This window comes from Aptenodytes forsteri, unplaced genomic scaffold (assembly GCF_000699145.1).
Source record: "Aptenodytes forsteri isolate BGI_AS27 unplaced genomic scaffold, ASM69914v1 Scaffold6, whole genome shotgun sequence".
In the NCBI taxonomy this organism is placed as follows: Eukaryota; Metazoa; Chordata; class Aves; order Sphenisciformes; family Spheniscidae; genus Aptenodytes; species Aptenodytes forsteri.
The window spans coordinates 4444930-4464601 of NW_008795709.1; the positions used below are offsets into that span (position 1 = coordinate 4444930).

A 19672-nucleotide genomic window follows, 5' to 3' on the forward strand; every position below is an offset into this window, starting at 1 on the left:
TGATACTATAAAGCAAAGATAATCCTTTAGTTAAAACTCCAAGGGCGGCATTGATGTGGCCGCAGCCATCAAACATAAAACCCCAAATTTCTGTTTAATTGCTTGTGAATTGTCATGTGTCTATTTAAATTTTCATCAAATTTCTTTCAATTAATTTGGTATTTTATAGAGGTAAGACTCAGTGTACAAATGGAAATCTCCAGGTTTTGCATCTGTGCACAGCAACTCCTATATTATCCTATATATCCTATATCTATATCTTTTAAAAATATTTTCCTTGGAAGTGTACAGAATACTTAAGACTACTGATCAGCCACCACTAAGAAAATCTAAATGTTATGATGTTAATCATGTTGATTTTTTATCTTTTTTTCCTCCTTTGGTTAGTCTGCTGCTGAATGATAAGTATATAAAAAAACCAGGCTGGCTTCAGATTTTTCTGCTTGGAGGAGTGACATGGATCTGGAAGGGATTTTATGGGTCACTGCCATTACACATTGTTGCACAGCACGTTCATAACTTTGTCTAGCTTCGGTTTGAAAGCCTTTTCTACCACAGCTCCTGTTGAGCCTGGTTTTGAGAATCTCTGTTGTTCATTAGACAGCAACCTTCTTTCAACTTCCTGCTCATTAGGCTTTGCACCTGCATTGCCTTTTACTGGAAATATTTCTTTTTCCTCCTTTGTATTTCTAGACAGTGATCATACCCTCTCTCAGCTTGGGTTGAGGAGCCATGCTCCTCTTGCACTTTCTCAAATACTAGTTTTTCTCCTTCTGATAATCCTGATAGTTCTTCTCTGAAACCATGTATGTGTATGGCTTTAAGTCCATCTTTATTGAAAACATATAGATGGGAACGCATGCTACATTTCCAAATAAGGTCTCTGCTGGGGCCATGGAGAAGAGCCTAGGACTTCTGTATTTCTGGATGATGCATGCTGTGATCTCACTGGATTCTCCTTCTGCTGCATCACCTTAACAGTTCAGTCACCGTCTGGTTAGCGAATACCCTGAAACTCGTTTCACAGTCATTTCTGACAGATAAGTTCCTAGCTCCTTGTTTTTTGTCTCCAAGTGCATCTTCTCATACTGCATTTTATTTCTCTTACTTCAAGTAGGAATCATCCTACTCTCACAGAAGTGTCCTGCTCATCCCTTGTACCAAGAGTTTCTCTTTGCACTGTGTTACCAGCAGGTTTTACCAGCACGTTTGTTCCCCCCCCAGAAAAGTGTCCTGCATCCCTTGTACCAAGAGTTTCTCTTTGCACTGTGTTACCAGCAGGTTTTACCAGCACGTGTTTTCCCCTTTAAAAAATAAAAATTACTTGGGTAGCCCTTAATTTAAAATTCAGTGCTGTAGTTCAGTAGTAAACTGCAGTAGTTTGGATTAAAGAGCTGCAGTTCAAAACTGAGATGTCCCCTCATGAGTATTTTGAAAAACTTAACCAAGCTTAGTTAGATTGGCTGTAATCATGAAATGAAATATTCCATGATCAGGTATAAAACAAAAAAAGCCACACATGCTGTAAGAACGCCCTACTGATGGACGCTTCAACACTTGAAATGTATACATATCATAGGTCTTTGCTTTAACCATTTAAAATGTGTCCAGGGTAGATGTTTTCACCTTTGGGCTAGACGCTTTACTTGTCTGTAGTGGTTTTCAATCCTGAGTGGTGCTTTAAAGCTGAAAATAAAATCTGGCTGCAGGTGCCATCAGTTTTACCCCTGCTGGTGTAATTGCTCTTTAGCATCCCCCATGTCCACTTGTTAGACTGCTGTATAAGAAACCTAAAATGGCTCTGTATACGAGGTGTACATGAGCAGCCCCTCACTTAAAATGTTCTGTGGGATTTAAAACATCTTGCTTGAAAATGTTTGAATTAATGTTTCCTGTAAACATATGTGCCCACATAAAGTGTTCTTGAACTTTTTTTGCTTTTACATCCTTAGGCATAAATCTTTTGTCTGATTTCCTGTGGAAGCAAAGTTTGTGACCGGGTTCTCTGTTCCTTCCTCTCCCACAGTTACTTGTAACAGGCCAAAGAGTTCAAAATTTAACCTTATAGGTCTCCAAAAGTCCTGAAAGTAGGCCATTTAGTTTCCAGCCCAGCAATAGTTCTCAGCGTATTAAACACCAAAACAGCCACAAGAGGAAGTATTTAGAAATATCGAACTGTGGGAAAAGCATAGACTGGAACATGCATTATGTTAGCATGAAAATCAGTTATTCCCAAGAGAGATCTCTACAAAGCCAGGCTTTATTAATTTTTTTGTCCTCCACATCTACTGCTATTAAATAATGGGGAGCTTTTACTGAAGTTCAGCGGTTGAGCTCAGTTTTCTATGCTCCTACCCTAGAGATATTTCAGAAGTCAATTGAAATGTCTCAGAACGGTCTTTCCTTCAGCCTAAGCTGCAGTCGTCATCGAGTGCCTATCCCTAGTTGTCACTTTTCATTATGCAGATTTCCACAACATGAATTCATTTCCCAATTTTATTGAGTGTTTTTGGGAAGCTGTTAGTTTGTGTGCGGTCGTGGGCTGTGCAGGCTCTGTTAGGGCTCTAAATGCAAGTGCTTGGTGAGGCAGTGGGGTACTACTACCAGGAGTGATGTGATATGTCCCTGTAAACATGCAGACATAATATACTGGAATAGACATTCTGCTTTTCACGCTTTGAACTACTGTTCAAGGATGGAATCTGATCTGAATTGTAGACATTTATAAAGCAAACCAAACTGATCAATATAACGTACCAGATACTGTTAGTGAAAAAAGAGGAGGAAGGCCTGAAAAGCCTTCATACTCAATTCTGCAAGGTTTCACTTCCACTGCACCGTTTGTGAAAAATTTTAGCAGATAGAACAAAAATCTTTCAGCAATTAAGTGGAAGATACAGGCAGAGACACAGATCTCCTTTTTTGTGAAGGAGATGGAAAAAAAAATGTGCACAGTGTCTGAGAAATGGTGTTCTCTGTAAAATCTGCCTATCCCATGCAAATAGCACCGCTTTGTTATTAATGCTAGGTAAGGTAAAATGACTTAAATGTGAGAAGAGAGAGCGTGTTTCTCCATGTGGTTGAAGTTGCCAGAGAGTTGTTGGTACTTAAATGTATATCCACAGTCAAAACAGTTATAGAATAGTCTCTTTATTTTGATCCTTGGAGCAGAACTGCTGCTCTAACTTTAAAACCACCACAGATACTGTATTTTAAAAGTACTAAATTATCCTTTGTTGCCCAATGAAGAAGTTACACTTTTACCAGGTATTTTCTGACTGAGACAGACTTCTGAATAAGGTTCTAAATAAAAATATTATGATCTTGCAGATTTGTTGCTGTTCATCTTAAATATGTTTTGATGATTTGAGTTCAGAATTTCAAAACCCTCAGAAGAGCTTTGGAAAGTTTAGTATGCTTTAGTTCAGTATGATTTAGTTCAAATCAGTTCTGCATTTTTTTTCATTTTATTTTTGGGTCATGTTCTTTAGTTCAATGATTTAGTTCAAATCAGTTCTGCATTTTTTTTCATTTTATTTTTGGGTCATGGTCACTCTGTATACCTGTATGATACAATTTTTCCTTTTTTTTAAATTTTATTTTACATCATTTGAGCTGTTGCCAATAAATTGACATTCGCATTTGCGGAAGGGATATTGTTTATGCCAGATTTCCTGAAGAAGGCACTTTTGAATATAAAGTGCTGCATTGAATCTGTGACACAAATGCTGTCAAAAGAAAAAGCAAATACTAACAGATCTGGTCCTGCAACAGATAAGGTAGTTACATTAAATAAGAATGGGTGTGTGTCAGTGATGCATTTCCTACTTTTCCTTTGAAAAGAGTTGTCCCTGAGAGCTTTTCTCCATTCCCCAGATACCCACTTACGTTTCACCACCTCTGTCCCTCTGCAGAAGTCAATAAACCTTCAAGGCAAAGGACAATTATGTTCACTGCATTAAATGCTCATAGAATTAGCTGCTGAGAGCTATGAGATGCACAGTAAGTCGCAGTCATTGTGTGTTTTGCGAGGGAAACAAAATTAAGTGCCTGTGTACTCGCTCTGTCTCACTCTCTCTCCAAGACCAGCAGATCATGTTGCATTAGCTTAAACCTCTGAATAGTTTTATGGGGCGCTACCTATAGCAAAGTATCAGTGCAGGAAAATATGAAGAGTTTGCCAGAAAAGATCCTTACAATGCTTTTTTTTTTTTTTGCTAGAGGTGTTCTGTGTGGGCTTTGTACATAAACAACTGCTTAACAGCAATAGTACCCAAATGGAATATTTTCAGAACATGAGTTGTCTTGTGTTGTACTCAAGATGAAGAACATTTTTAAGAGTAGGTCTTCATGAAGTTTGAGCCACAGTTTCACATAAAGATGTCTATTTGAAGAAAATTTGGAGATTCAAAATACATGAGATACTATTGGGTTAGGGTATAAAGTGAATGATATACAGAAGACATAGTTCAAGTCAGCAGGTTTTTATTTAACTCCCACTGCAGTTTTCAGAGAAAATACATAGAAACTTCTTAATGTTTTCCATCCCACCCCTAAGTACAAGGAAATTCTGCTTCCATGGGAATTGCATCCTAATTTGAACTGTATATAGCTTAAAATTTTATTTTAAAATTAACTCTGCGCTGGACATGTCAGCCTGCATCGTGTCTGTAGACAGAATCAATATCAATTACTTTATTATTCTGTAATTACTTACATTGACTGCTGTGTTTTAAATCACTGAACCATAAAAATGTTTTCCTTGATGTCTGTCTTGGTTAGTGAAAGAATTATGTTGAAATAGCATGTTGATGAATACCCACCATTAATAGAAGTATTTCTTCCTTTAGTCATTGAATATCGTAAAACTGGGTATATCCTTAAAACGCATAAAACAGACTTACAAAAATTTAATCTAAAAATGAACATCTACATAAAATAGTGAAATAAAATGTTACTGAATTGATAGGATACTGAAGAATACTGGGTTGGTGATCTAGACTCTTGTAGTGCAATAAACATTTTAAAATTTCTCTCTTGGTGGGGAAAAAAAATGGGAAAGACTAAGGCATAGTATTTACTTTATTTGGCTGCTGTTGCTCTTCCTTTATGAAAAGATACAGAATACCAAAATAACTTTGTTGTAATTCACTTATTTTATTAGATTTGTGGGAGCAAATTCATCATCTATAAAAGAAATAAATGACTTTTTTTATTATGGTGGCTTTTACTATATTATTTTATTAGTAAAGAGGTACTACAGAATAAGTGCTGAGATGCATGTGTTCAGAGGCTGAAGAATCAGTGTTTGCTTGTGTTTCTTTAATTTCAGAAAGTGGAAATAGTTTATAAAGGTGATATTTTGTGTTGTTCTATGTCTACCGTACTTGCTTGGCCTATCTCAGTGGCACCTAATTACCTACAGGATCATTCATTGGGAATTGCATAACAGAACGTTACACCTTTGCTCTCTTAAATTCCATCTTTCTGCAGATATATTTCAGTCACTTTGCAGGCTTTATAAATCTTTCATAAAGTGCTGAACGGCCTTCAGTAGAAGACCTTGTTTATAAAATGCTTACTGATATGTTTGCTGTAAAATGAATGGTAATTTGGAGCTCTCCAACCAGCATTCCTCTTGTATTTTAGAATTATATTTGTGTGTTTATTGTTCCCATTGGTGCACTTATACTTGTTGTTTTCACATATAACTGCATTTATAAAAAATAAACCCAAAACCAAACCAAAAAACAAACCAAAAAAACCCCCACAACAAAAAACCAGAGGAATACTATTTAAATTAAGAAAGGATTTTTGTATCATTTCACTCATATTTTGCTGTTTTCATACCTTTTAATGATACATCTGAAGATTTTAATTTCTTGTCTAGTAAATATTCTGAAAATATATTAAATTTAAAAAAAACAAACAAACAACAAACTGTATTAGTAGGATGAGCCCAATGATTTCTTTAGTAGAAGTTGCATAGAATGCAGCAGAGCTCAAGCATTTGGCCAAGAGACTAAGAAAGAGGAGAAGCCCAGCACAGTCCCAGAAGTAGCGTATATGTTCATTGCCTTTTGTTATACAGAAAGGCACGCTGTAGGGTAGGAGAAAATCATGATCTTCTTAAAATAGGAGGAACATACTCAGAGCAAAGTAATTGTTAGCTTTGCATGCATAGAGCGGTGACTCACTTTGAGGGTGGAAGTAATAAAATGCTGCTTTTAAGATAGGAAGATGTGATAGGGTTTAAGGTATTGTACAGTTCAAAATGGAGGTACCTCTTTGTCCTTAAGATAGTTTCACATAATTGTTTAAGTTTTCATTTGTTTTATGGTTTTCAAGAAGTAAAAGCACAGAGTTCCCGGATGTACTGTTTTTCCTCTGGTTTCTTTACATGTGTGTAAACTGTTTAAATGTGTGTGTGTATGCATGCATGCACACTTATTATATTTATAAAATACTGTTTTGACCTCTGTCAAATTAAGATTAGGGCTTTGGTGTTAACTACTTTATCGGTTCATGTTTTGTATTAAAAACTTTTTTTCCCCTCTTACGTCATTCTTCATTGATTCTATGCATATGTAGCCTTAATATTTTCTCACTTATGAAGTTTGTCCTGAAAATAGGTTATGAGGACAGTTATCTGACCCTTTTAATGACTATTAATTGTTTAACGTAGTGTAATGAAACTATATTTACTTAAGAATGACTCATGAATTTATTTTTCTAAATTACCCTGCCATGTTTTTACTCTGCTAATTCATTCTGATGCTGCGACTCCCAAGTGTTCAGTAACAAAGTTAAGAAATATTGTAGTTTCTGGCTTCAGCAAAGCTGTAGTTTAGTGTTGTCACAGAAGAAGTGCTTGTTACATAAAATATACAAGTAGCTTTTGTTCCTTATTACTTTGAATGACTCCTTAAAACTAGCCATCATTTAATAAAAATGCAAAACAAGATAAAAATGTCTCTTTGGTTCTAATGCCATTTGTCGTGTCTTTAGTTTGTAATAGCTGATGTTACTAAGGCAAAGGGTATGTCCTTAGACTTTCTCATATTGCTGCATGATCTGGAGGATAAGGCGTGTGTTATATATATAGCCTGTATGCGCTTTAAAACATTACATGAAAACCTTTATTTTTACTGTGATACTAAATACTAAAGTCAGTACTAAACTGTTGAATGAAATGATAGCTGAATACAAGCACTGAGTGCTTAAAAATTTCATAATAGTGTGATATTCAGTAACGCAGCAAATATACCTGTTGCAGTGAAGTTAACTGTCTTATGTTTCCCAAAAGCAGAATTGATGTTCCCAGCCATTTTCTTCACTGGCTATAATAGCAGTTTCATGATGTTGTTTTCTAATCATGTTCCACTGCAAGTAAGAAATTAGATGTAAATACCCTGCTTTGGGCCAGACAACTTTGTGCTGGTTGCTGGCACCACTGAGGTTCTTGAACAATGCATTTCATTCTTCTCTGCTTACTGAAACCGTTTACCAAACATTGTGTGCCAGGAGTGACAGGTGTAGCCTCTTGCATAGAAGACTTAAGCACGTGTCCTTTTTCATTGTCATCAGTGCTTTACTTTTTTCACCACTGTGTACAACTCTGTACATTAAATATTTTAAACAGCAGTATGTGACTAAGAAATGCATGTTTTTCTCACACGCACTTTTCACTGAGCTCACAATTTAAATGTTTCAGCTTATTTAATTTTTTTTTCTTCCCCCCCCCCACCCAACTTCTCACCTTAACTTATTTGGGGCTAGGGCAGTCAAAGTGCTGCTTTCAGGCATGTAGTACAGAGAGTTAGTATTCTGCAAAGATGTAAGCATGTGCTTTCTGCTTGTGAATAGTTCTATTTGATTAGGATCAAAGTGACTAGTTAAGTTGCCCTAAGTAAAATGCCTGCTTCTGGTCTTCTGCTGTCACCACTTGGCAAGTCCAGCTCATGCAGCATGGCTTTGACTTGAGGAGTTATTCCAAAACCAGTAATCACCAAACATTCAGCTGATTGTTTACAGCCAAAAAAAAATCAGAAGTCTTGCTTTTATTTGCGATGTGTTTCATCAGTTATTGTGGAATCCCTTGCCTCTTCCTATTGCCTGTGTAGTAACAAAACATAAATCCTTGCTGTTCATTTAAACTAAGTGCAGTCATTACATTAAACATAGCCTGATTTCATTTGTAACATACTAACTGGATTTGCTTTGATGTAAGGTTCTTAAGAATTGTTATTGCATTGATAAAAAATAAATGCAATTGTTAATGCATAGAGATATTTGCAGGGCATTATGAAAAATTAAACACGTTTGGCTGGGCACAAGACTGTGTTGACATGCACCTCCCTATGGAGTTAATATTTATTTGGGATTGAAATAGTTATTACTTTAGAAAATGTAAAACTCTCAGATACTATATCTTTGTAAGTTACCATTAAATGTGCAAATCTTAGGTGATTTGTGCATGTATCTTAAAAAATCATGTAGGATTTCTACTTGGAAATAAACCTGGACTGCTTTAATTCTAAGAGATTGTACTTTTAGGAATAGTCATTGACACATTGCAAAAGCTGTGGTGGTTCATTTACTGTACATTCTACCTATGGAATGTATACTTATTTGTAGAATGGCTCGAATCATGATAAAAAAATGGATATAGTGGCCTGAATATCAGTATATACTGTTCAGTTTTGTGATAATTCAAACTTAAAGATTAAAAAGGGAAGTAAGAGAGACAACTGATACTATAACTAATGCACTCCTTAATGCTATATTTTCCCCTTCTGGCATATCATCAGCAGTGGTGAACATAACTAGATTTTTCTGGAGGCAGCATCCATGGCTGTATGTATTAGAATATTGCTTTTGTTAATTGCCCTTTCTTTGTTGATTGATATACAAAGATCAACTCTAGCTTTTGGCTTACTGAAGCTTTTTAGGATTATTAGTGTCTGGTTCCTGGTTTTACCCCCTCCTTCAGGTAAAATATTAAGAAAAATTGTTTAAAATGTAGCCATTTTTGCTATCACTGGTGCAGTCATGCTGTATAAGGAAGAAATCCTTTTCAGGTGTATTAGAATAGGAAATGCCAGTCAGTCTAAATAAGACTAAGGTTTCCAGTTGTCTCTGCTTTCACCGCAAATCCTAAAGCCAAGGTTCTTTCAGGGCATGTTCCATAAACAGACTTAAACCAGGCAAACAGCAGTAAAATCATCCTTTAGCTGTATGGAGCTAGTAATTTTCTCAAGCACGCTCTCTTGTGACTTGCAGATGACTTTTTTCATAATCTTTTATACTGATCGACTTACTATATCTTAATGCTGAATGAGCTCTTATTTTCATTTCCATCCAGGGAGAACGGTAATAGTGCCAAGGTAGCATTCATAACTGACATGGGTGGACACGCTGCGTATGACATTCTCGGTACAAACACACCTCCGTAGAGAGTATTTACCTTCTCTGAGTTGAAACAAACAAACAAAAAATTAATGAGCAAAGGTTTTTTAAGTTATTGAAGCATTTATTGCATACCAAAATTGATACGTTAACATACTTTTATTAACTAGCAGTGGGATGCCTGCTTCTTGGGGAGAGGGGTAATTTGCCCCTGAATAGCATTTAAATATTTCTTCAGACAGCAACTATTTTACTTACTCAAAGGTCAGTTTCTGCAGCCGGCAATGTTTACAGTGCTTACAGATTTTTCATGGGAGCTGTGTGCATAAAGCAATAGTAAAAATATATGTCACAAATCTTGGTGGATGATTGTTAAATGACCAAATATACTGTCTCGATTCGTTCTTCAGCACCGCATGTGAGCAAACTCATTTCAGGATTGTAGCTCTTTACAGTTGTGTCAGTCTTCCCACATTTCCTATTTGCCATCATATTATTTGGCTCAAAGTATAACAGATAGCTCAGTGGCTTGGATTTTACTTGTCTCTAATGTACTTTGTCAATTTCAGAAGCAAAAGAGTTAGCCAAATCCACAGCAGTGCTTGTTTTTTTTAAAGTATGTGACTTTACTCGCTGTTAATCCCCATTCTGCAGGAAACCATTTATATTGAAACTAGCACAATACTCGTATGTGCTTTAATTCTGTCCAAACCCCATAGCAAGATACTGAAGAGTTTTGGCATAAGGGTTATTGCTTCACTGGTGTTTGTCCTCAGATATATGTTTTTTTTAAATCTCTCATATATTTGCAGCAATTTGGTGGTATTTTGCTGACCTCTGCATGAATTTAAAAAATTGCAAAACTCAAACTTTTGTGCTGCATTCTCAAGCCCCAGTGGTATTCTTAATACACGCAGTACTGGCAGAGAGTAAAGTGTGACATAATGATTTGAATTCATTTTGCTGTGTATCTACCTCAAATTGTAATGATGCTTTTTCTGCTCCACCTATAGCTTCCTGCAGATTTCACAAAGCTGCACCTTACTGACAGTCTCCACCCACAGGTGACCCACGTTTCATCTAGTCACTCAGGATGTAGCATCACTAGTGATTCAGGAAGCAGCAGCCTTTCTGATATCTACCAGGTAAGACTGGAATGGATGCTGATGGGAGGTGCAATTGCCAACAGTTTTGACGTTAACAGCTGAACACCGGTGCTATTGCACATTGTCAGGTTTTGTCTGAAGCAGCACTCAATAGATTTCAAAACACTAGTTCTTGTTTGAATTGTAATAATTTCAGGCTTTTATCTGCTGCATACTAAATCTGATGTTCGTGAAAGCTCAGCAAGTAATCTGCAAGCACAGCGACATGAGGTGTGTTCCCTTAGTTTGTCAGGATCCGAGTCAGCAATGTAGAGGTGTAGTGTTTGGCAACATTTCAGGATTGTGCTTCATTAGTTTTGTTTGTAATTTGTGATTTTGGGGGAGGAAATGTTCCTGAACTTCAGCATGGAGAGCCAGTGTGGCCTCTCCAGCAGAGGTCCCTGGTGGGACTGAAGGTAAAGGGGTTTTGTTCCTGTCTCCAGCACTTCACCTCATCTTTCTGTCTGTCCGATCTGCTATGTGTAAAACGACAGCTGTGACGTTTAGGCCTAGAAGACTAGACTTTGAGATCTCATGGTGAAAAGTGCATGTGAGCTGGGTGTTATGATTAAAAGCTGGATCCGAATTTCAAAACTATAGATTTAGGACCTTGTAATGCGAGGGCTTTTTCTTCTTCTTGATGCTGTATTTTACAGTTCTTAGAGGAATTGGCTTCAAAATCTAGAACACATTCAGTGGTAGTGAGAAAGAAATATGCGGTGAGCAGCCTGTGCTGGCCTGACTTGAGGGGCATATTCCAGTTTCCCTACCCTGTAGAGACCTGGTGCCAGCACCTTGGTGGTACTTCCTTTTCTGGCTGTCCTGGAAAAGATGGAGAGGTTGAACTGGTGAAACTTTTAAAATTGTTATACTTCTGGGGGCGCTTCTTGTCATAAAGATCTATTCTCTTCATTTGGAGCAGCTTGAGTTTGGAGAGATTTACTGTGAAACTGATCCAGTGGGTCCCTAGAACGCTTTGGGGTGTGCGTGCTTCCTCTAAATAGAAATTAGGAAAAAAATCTGAAATAAAAGCTATAGATCCTTCATTTGAGGTTTACAGTTCCTGCAGTGTCAACGAGGAGGATTTGTCCTTGTGATAAGAAACTAGAGCAATTTGTTATTCTGAAAAAAAAAAATGAATCAAATCTAATTAAAATGTTGTTCTATCAAAACAATCGTAAAATATTTAACGAGACCAGTTCTACGTGAAGTACTGTTTACTAGAAGAGGAATAATGTTTGTTTGGGATGCTTTTAAAAATGCAAATGTAGCCATTTAAACAATGGGAAAAGCATCTTCTATACAAATACATACGAGTTCAGTTGTGAGGATAGTTGTAGCATGTAGTCTGCTTCAGGTGAATAAGCTTGTAGGCTTTTCTGTGGGAGAAGATAGGCTATAAAAAGGTCCCAGTTCAATTTACTTAGTAATTGCAATAATGCAAAGGTTTATTTTTGTGAAAAATGTCAAAGTAACTTCAGGCATGGCATATGCCAGTCAAGTATGTTTATCAGAATTTCTTCTGAAAGAGGATTACTTTGAGACAGGATTTAGGTTTATGCTGTGAGGGTGAAGTAGATGTAAAATTGGCTTTGTTCTTCAAGTCTTCTATAGATTTTCATACCTTTCATTCCAAAGATTTTACATTTTAACATAAAAATAACAAGTACCTCTAGAGACACAGTTGTAGGTGGCATTTAGTTATAGTCATACAGTTACTCTCTAGATAAGTTGGAAGTAAATTTTTGCAGAGTTTCAGCAAAACTTTTATAACTGTGGAAAGGATCCCTGAATTTCTGGGAAATTAAAAAAAAAATACTGTACAGAAGCTTCAGAGGAATAAATCTTTCTGTAGTCACCAACCTGGTGTATGACTCCCGTAATAAGTTTTGTTTGCAATAATGGAATCAACGGGATGGTTGGTGTTTGAAGAGAGTTAATGGTTTTGTGAAGTATTTATATAGTGAACATTTACTTTTTTAATATTCTTTTCAATTTAATGTAAAAAAATAATTGAGGATTCCTTGTCAATCTTGGTGATCTTAAAAAAATATTACCTGGTTTCTTAAATAAATCTACAGTTAATACGTCATTTAAAGATGTCTTGGCACAGATGCGTTGCCAACTGTGTAATTGTACAGTGTCACACACAGTAATTATTAAAAAGACCTATTTCTATCAACATCGAGAAATATGAGCATGTATTGTGGAAAGTAGCCCCATGTTTTTATGTTAATACACATACTTGAAGAAACATTTATTAAAAAAATGAATTGATAAGTTCAGGTGTGGAAACTGATAAAGTTCTTAAATTATTGAATTTAACTTTATGGTACCAAGTATTGTTTGATTTAATGATTTCTCATATTGTGATAAATCATTAATTTCTTACCTCAGTTTCAGTTGTAAAGGAATATAATGTAACAATGTTAAGTTAGGTTAAAGTACTGCCAAAAAAACCCCACAACAAAACGGCTGTAATTTCAGTTCTCTAGGGTCAAGTCAAGGTTTAAATAAACAGAAGTACTTTTTGAAACTGAGATTGGATCAGTCATTCTCTCTCAATTATTTGCCTTTTAATTCTCTCCCAAGTGTTTATTCAAAAACAGTAAACCATAACCAAATCATCTACACACTATTTTTTTTACTTCAATTTTAATAGGTCTTAGGCAAAGCTCAGTATCATTGTTCCTCTGATTCTTATGTTTTGTATATAATGTCATTTTTCTGTTCAGTAGAATGGACTTCTGTTCATTATGCCTAAGTAGAAAGGAATGATTTAGAAAGATTGCCATCTTATCTTTCAATTGATAAATAAATGTTTTCTTTTTTCAATTATTCTATTAATTAGATCTTTACTGTTGAAATCTAAGTTAATGATATGTCAAGTTTTGCATCCTAGTAAGTTTTAGTTCTGTAGCCTTAAGAGCAGCTGTTTGCAGTGAAAATACATTCATGGCCTTTAAGATTTTTTTGAATAAATCATGAAGCTGAATCTTCAGATGCTTTCAGTATTGAGCTGAGAATATTTCCTTTTAAATATTAATGCTGTAACTAAATTTGTTTGTCAAATGTTGCACATAAAAGAACTTCTTTTAGGATAAGTAGTACTTGCCAAAATAAAATAAATAATCCTTTGTGTTTACTCCACCCAAGTCTCAAAAATATTTCAGATGCCAATCAGTAAGGTCCTTAAATGTTGTTACTTTTATTTTAGGAAATAAGCTGATAAAGTGAGTAACTCTGTAATATGGCTGGAGAGGAAGGGGATGCTGAATGTTAATAGATTGTGTGCGGGCTTGTATTTGCCAAGAACAATATTTGTGTTGATTTGGCAAAGCAAATCGTTCACCGCTGCTTCTCATGTATGGCTGCTCACTCTTGTTTCTCATGCTTAGTTAAGGCTTCCTGTATGGAAGCATATACCTGTTCCTATATGCTCCTAAATGCTTCCTGTACCTGTCATGTATATTACCAGATGATGATCCCAGTTTGAGAGCGAGGAGACTGAAGCCCGTGAGAGCATGTTATTCCCCTTCCCTGTTTTGGGAAGACGTTGTTGTGTTGGCTCAGCTCTTTCCTTTGCCAGCCTTTCTTTGCCTTATCCTGTCCTCAGCCCGGTGGCTTCCTGCCGGCCCTACGTGCCCTCTGGTGTCTGCCCAGATACTCCTTGCGGTACAGGAAACCAGGAACATCCTTTCCGAGACCCTCCCAGGATGTGTGTATTGCTTGGAAATTTTCAAGATGTCAACTTTGTTTTCTCATGAGTCTGATACGGTAACTCTTAGAAGAAAGGTCCACCTTCCAGAAAGTCTTCCTGAGAGAGCCCAAACCTTTATCTCTCAAACCAGAAAGTCCATTCAGCCTGCCCCTAAGTCCCTGTATGCAAAATAAAGAGGTTTTACCTTAAGATTGTCAGTCTTTCTGACTGTATCAGCTTCTGCAGTGCAGGGCTCTGAGTAATGCAAGGACGTCCCAGTCTTTCTGACTGTATCAGCTTGTGCAGGGCTCTGAGTAATGCAAGGACGTCTGAAACGGCTCAGGTAAACTAGGTAGGTCCTACTGAACTCCCCCCGCCCCCGCAGTTTCGGCTAAGTCCTGTGCAGTACCTTACCACTCTTGGTGAGTTTGGGTCCTCTAATCTACTCTGCAATTAATAGCCTAGGAGTAACTTTCAGAGTCCTTGTTCTGTATGCCTGTGGTCTCGGCAAATGTTGCTCCATTTTGAAGAAAATGGGTGTGCGTTGTCTGGATTATTGCATTTTCCGTCTCTAGGGAGGGATAGTGCTCAGACTGACTCTTGTGACAGATGTGGGCTGCTGTGTTGTAAATTTTGTGGTAGATAATGGAAGAATAAATATGAAGAGAAAGCAGTAAAAATCTTAGGCTGAAGGAGTTTTAAGGTATTTCATGGCCATTTGCACTCATGTTAGAGTATGAAAAAATAATTTTACTACCATAGATTTATGTATGATTTGTGTGCATGTAATAGTTATAATTGATTGTTATAAATATATAATTCTTTAACAAACAAATACATATTATAGTTACATGGATTGAATTTCATAGCAATTTATTTATATTGTAAACTTTTGCCCAGTGAGTTGAAACCTAATGTAAAACAAAACCCCAGCCATGTTTTGTCTCTGTGGAAAAGCTGGATCCAATGTGCCTATATGACGACAGGAGGAAATCTTTCAAGCTAATGGAACTTTTTGCAAGTGATTTCATGAGCAGTGTAGTGCCAGGGTTTTTGGTGTTTTGTATCAGTGTCAGCTTATAAACTATGAAGTAAAAAAATGAATGTTTTCACTAATAAACATTCTTAATTTCATTTTTTAGTTTATTTTTTAGCCCTTAAACTACAATGATTGAAAAATAAGGTGGGGGGTGGCTTTTTTGAGCTGAGCTTGGCTGCTTTCTTTGTTAACTTCATGGACTTGAAGGACTGCAGCAGACAATGAACATATTTCTGGTTTGCGCAACAAGTGTCTTCTATGCTTTTTTATTTTTTATTTTTTCCCAGTATTTTGCATGTTTGGAGATTTTGGATTGTTGATTTAGGTGGTGACATTAGTCACAAAGGGGATTTATTATTCAAAATGATGCATTTTTTTTCTTAATGTTTCCTAAAGAAAGCGGTTAAAATAAAAATTAAAAAAAAGTCTAGGCTAAAATATTCTGTTAAAATACTAGGAAATCAGTAGTTAATGTGGTTAATTTTAAGGGTTTTCTATTTGTTTCTCTTTATACTGTTAAGATCAGCTGGAAGCTTTTTCCCCAAACCAGCATAGAAAAGAAAACTGTGAAGGCCACCTAAAACAGAGCCAGTCATCTTGTAAGCAGTTCTCCAAGTCTTCCCACTTTCCTTCCCATAGTAAAGCTGGTATGTGTGTGCAGGTGTATTTGATGAAGCGGTTATAATACGGGAGGGAGAGTTACTTGATTGTAAAGGTATAGATCTGTTGGATAAGCCAACATCCCCCTTGGCCTCTTCTGATCTTTTTCTCAACAGATACCCAAAAATTGGTAGGAGAAGGAAATTAGACAGTAAAGGAGGTCATCTTCTTTATCTGTTCATGTAGTCCATCACCTCTCTCATTATGTCCGTGCCCATGATGCTTCCAAAAAATGAAAGACCAGTAGAGTTGGGCTTAATCAGTTTCCTCTCATACCAGTCTACAGAGACCAACAAGGTCTTCCATTTCCCCAGTCTGCCCAGTTTGATCTAAGGGGAATGAACGATAGGGGCCTTTTTTAATATTTTTTTTTTTTTCCTTCCTAGAATCAGTCAAGGAGCCAAAGGCTAACTGAGAAAACTTACACAAGGCTCCTTTGCTTTCCATCTTTTCCTAGTTATTTCATGGTTTTTGTTTAATTAGCTGTTATTACTCAAATCTAGAAGTGACTTTGGTCTTGGAGATCCTTAGCAGTTGGAATAACCTTTTTTGTATTTTTACAATATTAGCCTTTACAGACACTGCTTAAAATTGAGCAGGTCTCCTTAGGTACCAAATGTGAAATAACTCTTCACCTCAGGCTTGAAAATGTCTGTCTGAAGCCTCTTAAGACTTTCTTGTTGGTGATGTGACAAAATATTAGGCTGTCATTGTGCGATTCCTTTGAAGCTTCAGCAAATTTTTCATGCCATCTTCCCAACTGTGAAGAAAATTTTCATTGCAACTGATGTTCAGACTTTGGAGAGACATTGTTTTGTACTTTAAGCTGCAACTAGCATTTTTCTTACATGCAATCTCTTTAGATTTATTTAGGTGAAGCTAACTTCTCTTATTACCCAAGAAACAAAGGACAACATGCGCCTATGAAAGCACTGATTTCTGAGGTGTATTTCATCCTTGATTAAATGCCCTGGGAAGCTCTAAGCCTCATGATTGACTGTAGTACAAATTCTGTAGGGTATTCATCTTGTGTTCTGGATTTTCTACTGCTGAGTTTTATAAGGACACCTCTGTCCTCAAAGCAGCTAATCAAGGTTTTCCCTTTAGTCTTACACAAATGCATGGCTATTGCTTCATAACTAAGGGTTCCTGTGTGGACATGCTTGATTTTTCTAACACATGAGGGAGTACAAAAATGCTCGAAGTAGGTGGGTTCTGAAGTTTAATGTGTCAGCAAGAGGACCTTGAATCTTTAATGTCATATGTGATGCTACTGAGCCTAAAGAAACTATTTGCAATGTTTTTTTAGATAAATTGGTGCATGCTTTTAACATGAAGACAGATCCAGTTATTCTTAATAATGTTACAAAACTCATGCAAAACTTTTTGCATGTATAAACAGAAGGAGTCCTCGTGGGATGAGTTATTTGATTCTTTACTACTACGAATGCATATTGCCTGTGCAGAAAGGCTACACTTGTGTTCCTTTGCTAACTTCTGCATAATCATAATGTTTTCAGAAAGTTGCTTGAAAAAATGTTTGGGTTTTTTTGCAAAAGATAAGGTTTATTTTTAAAGGTGTCCTAAGTTAAATTAATAAATTTTCTTACTACTCTGTAGATTGTTGCATTCAATTCTGAGCTTCTTTATTGCAGTGATTTGTATTTTTTGATAACTAGTAAGTTAGAAATAGTTGCTTTATCATTCCGTTTTCTACCAATAACTTCAGTTGTTAAAAAGATGTAAGCAGCTCTGTAAAAGGTCATCATCTTCGGGAAATGCTTGTAGCCTTTCGTAGTATTTTTAAAGTATTTTCTGAATACAAAGTTGCATTTAATTTCAGTGTGAGAATTTTTTTAAATAGCATCAACTTTTCTTGATAATAGAGCTTCAACTTCTGTCCGGTTTTGTGTCATCATTTTAAGACAGATAACTTGTCTTTTAATAATCAGATTTTGTACCATATGTGGAATTTTCTCATGTATGTTAGCATTGTGTGACTAAATTTAGTTCTGCATTCATTTTACTAACGTGCTTTTGAGAGCTTAATCTGGGCAGGTAGGAGGGGCACTCGCTAGTAATGGGAGGGTTTGCAAAATTGACTGAATTAGTCAGTCCCACTGTCACTGGAATTGTCACTGTTGGAGACTTCTGATCCTGACAGATTGGTGTCATAAGCTGTGTGTCTACTGACTCATCGTGACTAATTTTTCCACCAGTCACTTTTGATGAAGGCTATTTTGTAAGAGGAGTTAGAGCAACTGTTTCAAATATATCATAGGGAACATGCATGTTAAGCACAGTAAGACTGCAAATGAAAATACTGCTATCAGTGCTATCATTTTTGTGATTTCTTTGTATGCCAGTATAACATCCTGCTTGAGAAATGCTCAGCATTTTTTCTTTAAAAAACAAAAAACAAAAAACAAAAACCACAATGTGAGAATAATTTGAATATTGTGTAGGTGCTGTTATCGTGCTTTTTATATTAACGAGACCCTGTTACAAAGCTTGTGTTGTGCTGTAGGACAGAAGCATTTAAGAAGGACACTAGCTGCCCTGATCCGTCTCCAGCCATATGCTACCATTCATAAGGTGGCTGTGTATAATGGCATTAAAGTAACAGATGTCAGCCACAGCTAGTGAGGTAGGAATAGGGAAGACGATTCTACGAAAATACCAGTGTAATTTGTCTTACCTTCTCTGTGCTTGGAGGGTGACCTAGTTTTGGGTGGGGTTTTTCTACCAGTGTGAGAGACAGATCAACAAAACAGGCTTTAGTAGCTGTGTTTGTCCCATGTAGTATTTTTCAAGTAGACATGAATACATTGTGTGCTTCCAGAGTCTCAGAAACAAACCATCCCTATAAGGCATGTGAAACTTGATTTGTCAAGTCATGGCTTCGAACTTGCTCATTAGAAGCTTGCATTTCCTTAAAAATTGTCGTAGCTGAGCCTTGGCAGCTGCCGTGGTATTAAATCAGGTTCTAAGAAAAAGCAGCTTTATCAGCTGTGACAGACAAATGTTTGTGGGGTTTATTAAGTGTTTGGTCTTAAAACTAAATCATTAAAATGTATGTACCTTTAGGTGCTATACTAATGACCTCAGGCTATATATGGACTATGTTTTCCTTCATTTTAATACAATTTAATGGAGGTTAAGTTTGGTAGACATTCTGTGTCGTCCATCTGTGGTGTTTAAGCAGTGACTTTGCATTTTTCCTGCATCTGTAAATTCTTATACTGTTTATCAGCAAATGAAAGCCATATTTAACTATGTTCAACTGGAATTGGAGGGGGAAAAAAACAAAACAAAACAAAAAACAACCCAGTCCTAGGTTACTGGGAGATAGCAAAATTCCTGTAGCGTTTTGATGCTGTACTTATTTCCCCAAACAGTCTACTTAAAATTACATTGCATTCCTAAGTGTTTGAAGATGTAAAGTTGGGGCAGGAACGGAAACAAACTGTTTTAAATGAACTGTTTATTTAAAAAAAATATATATATTCAGCTAATATTCCAAGAAATTGTTCCTTGAAATATAACTGCCTTCAATTCTCCCCAGAACTACTGATTAAATAATGTATGTTGAATCCTGTTTGTGTGGCTGATTGGAAACAAGTGTTAAAAGCCTTGTTTAAACAATGGTTTTGGGTTAATTAATGGTTAGTTGTTTTCAAAAGATATGTAAAGAAAAAAGCAATATAAAAGATATTGAAT

The 19672-nt window shown here is 36.3% G+C and overlaps 1 protein-coding gene across 2 annotated transcripts in view; it reads left to right on the plus strand.

The window, feature by feature from the left end:
* RAPGEF2 (Rap guanine nucleotide exchange factor 2) overlaps positions 1-19672 on the plus strand; it is a 137765-nt gene that overhangs the window by 76609 nt on the left and 41484 nt on the right. For both annotated transcript variants that reach the window (XM_019473155.1, XM_009283337.1), the window contains exon 6: positions 10422-10553. In XM_019473155.1, the coding sequence (XP_019328700.1) occupies positions 10422-10553 (132 nt within the window). The remainder of the gene's footprint in view (positions 1-10421; positions 10554-19672) is intronic.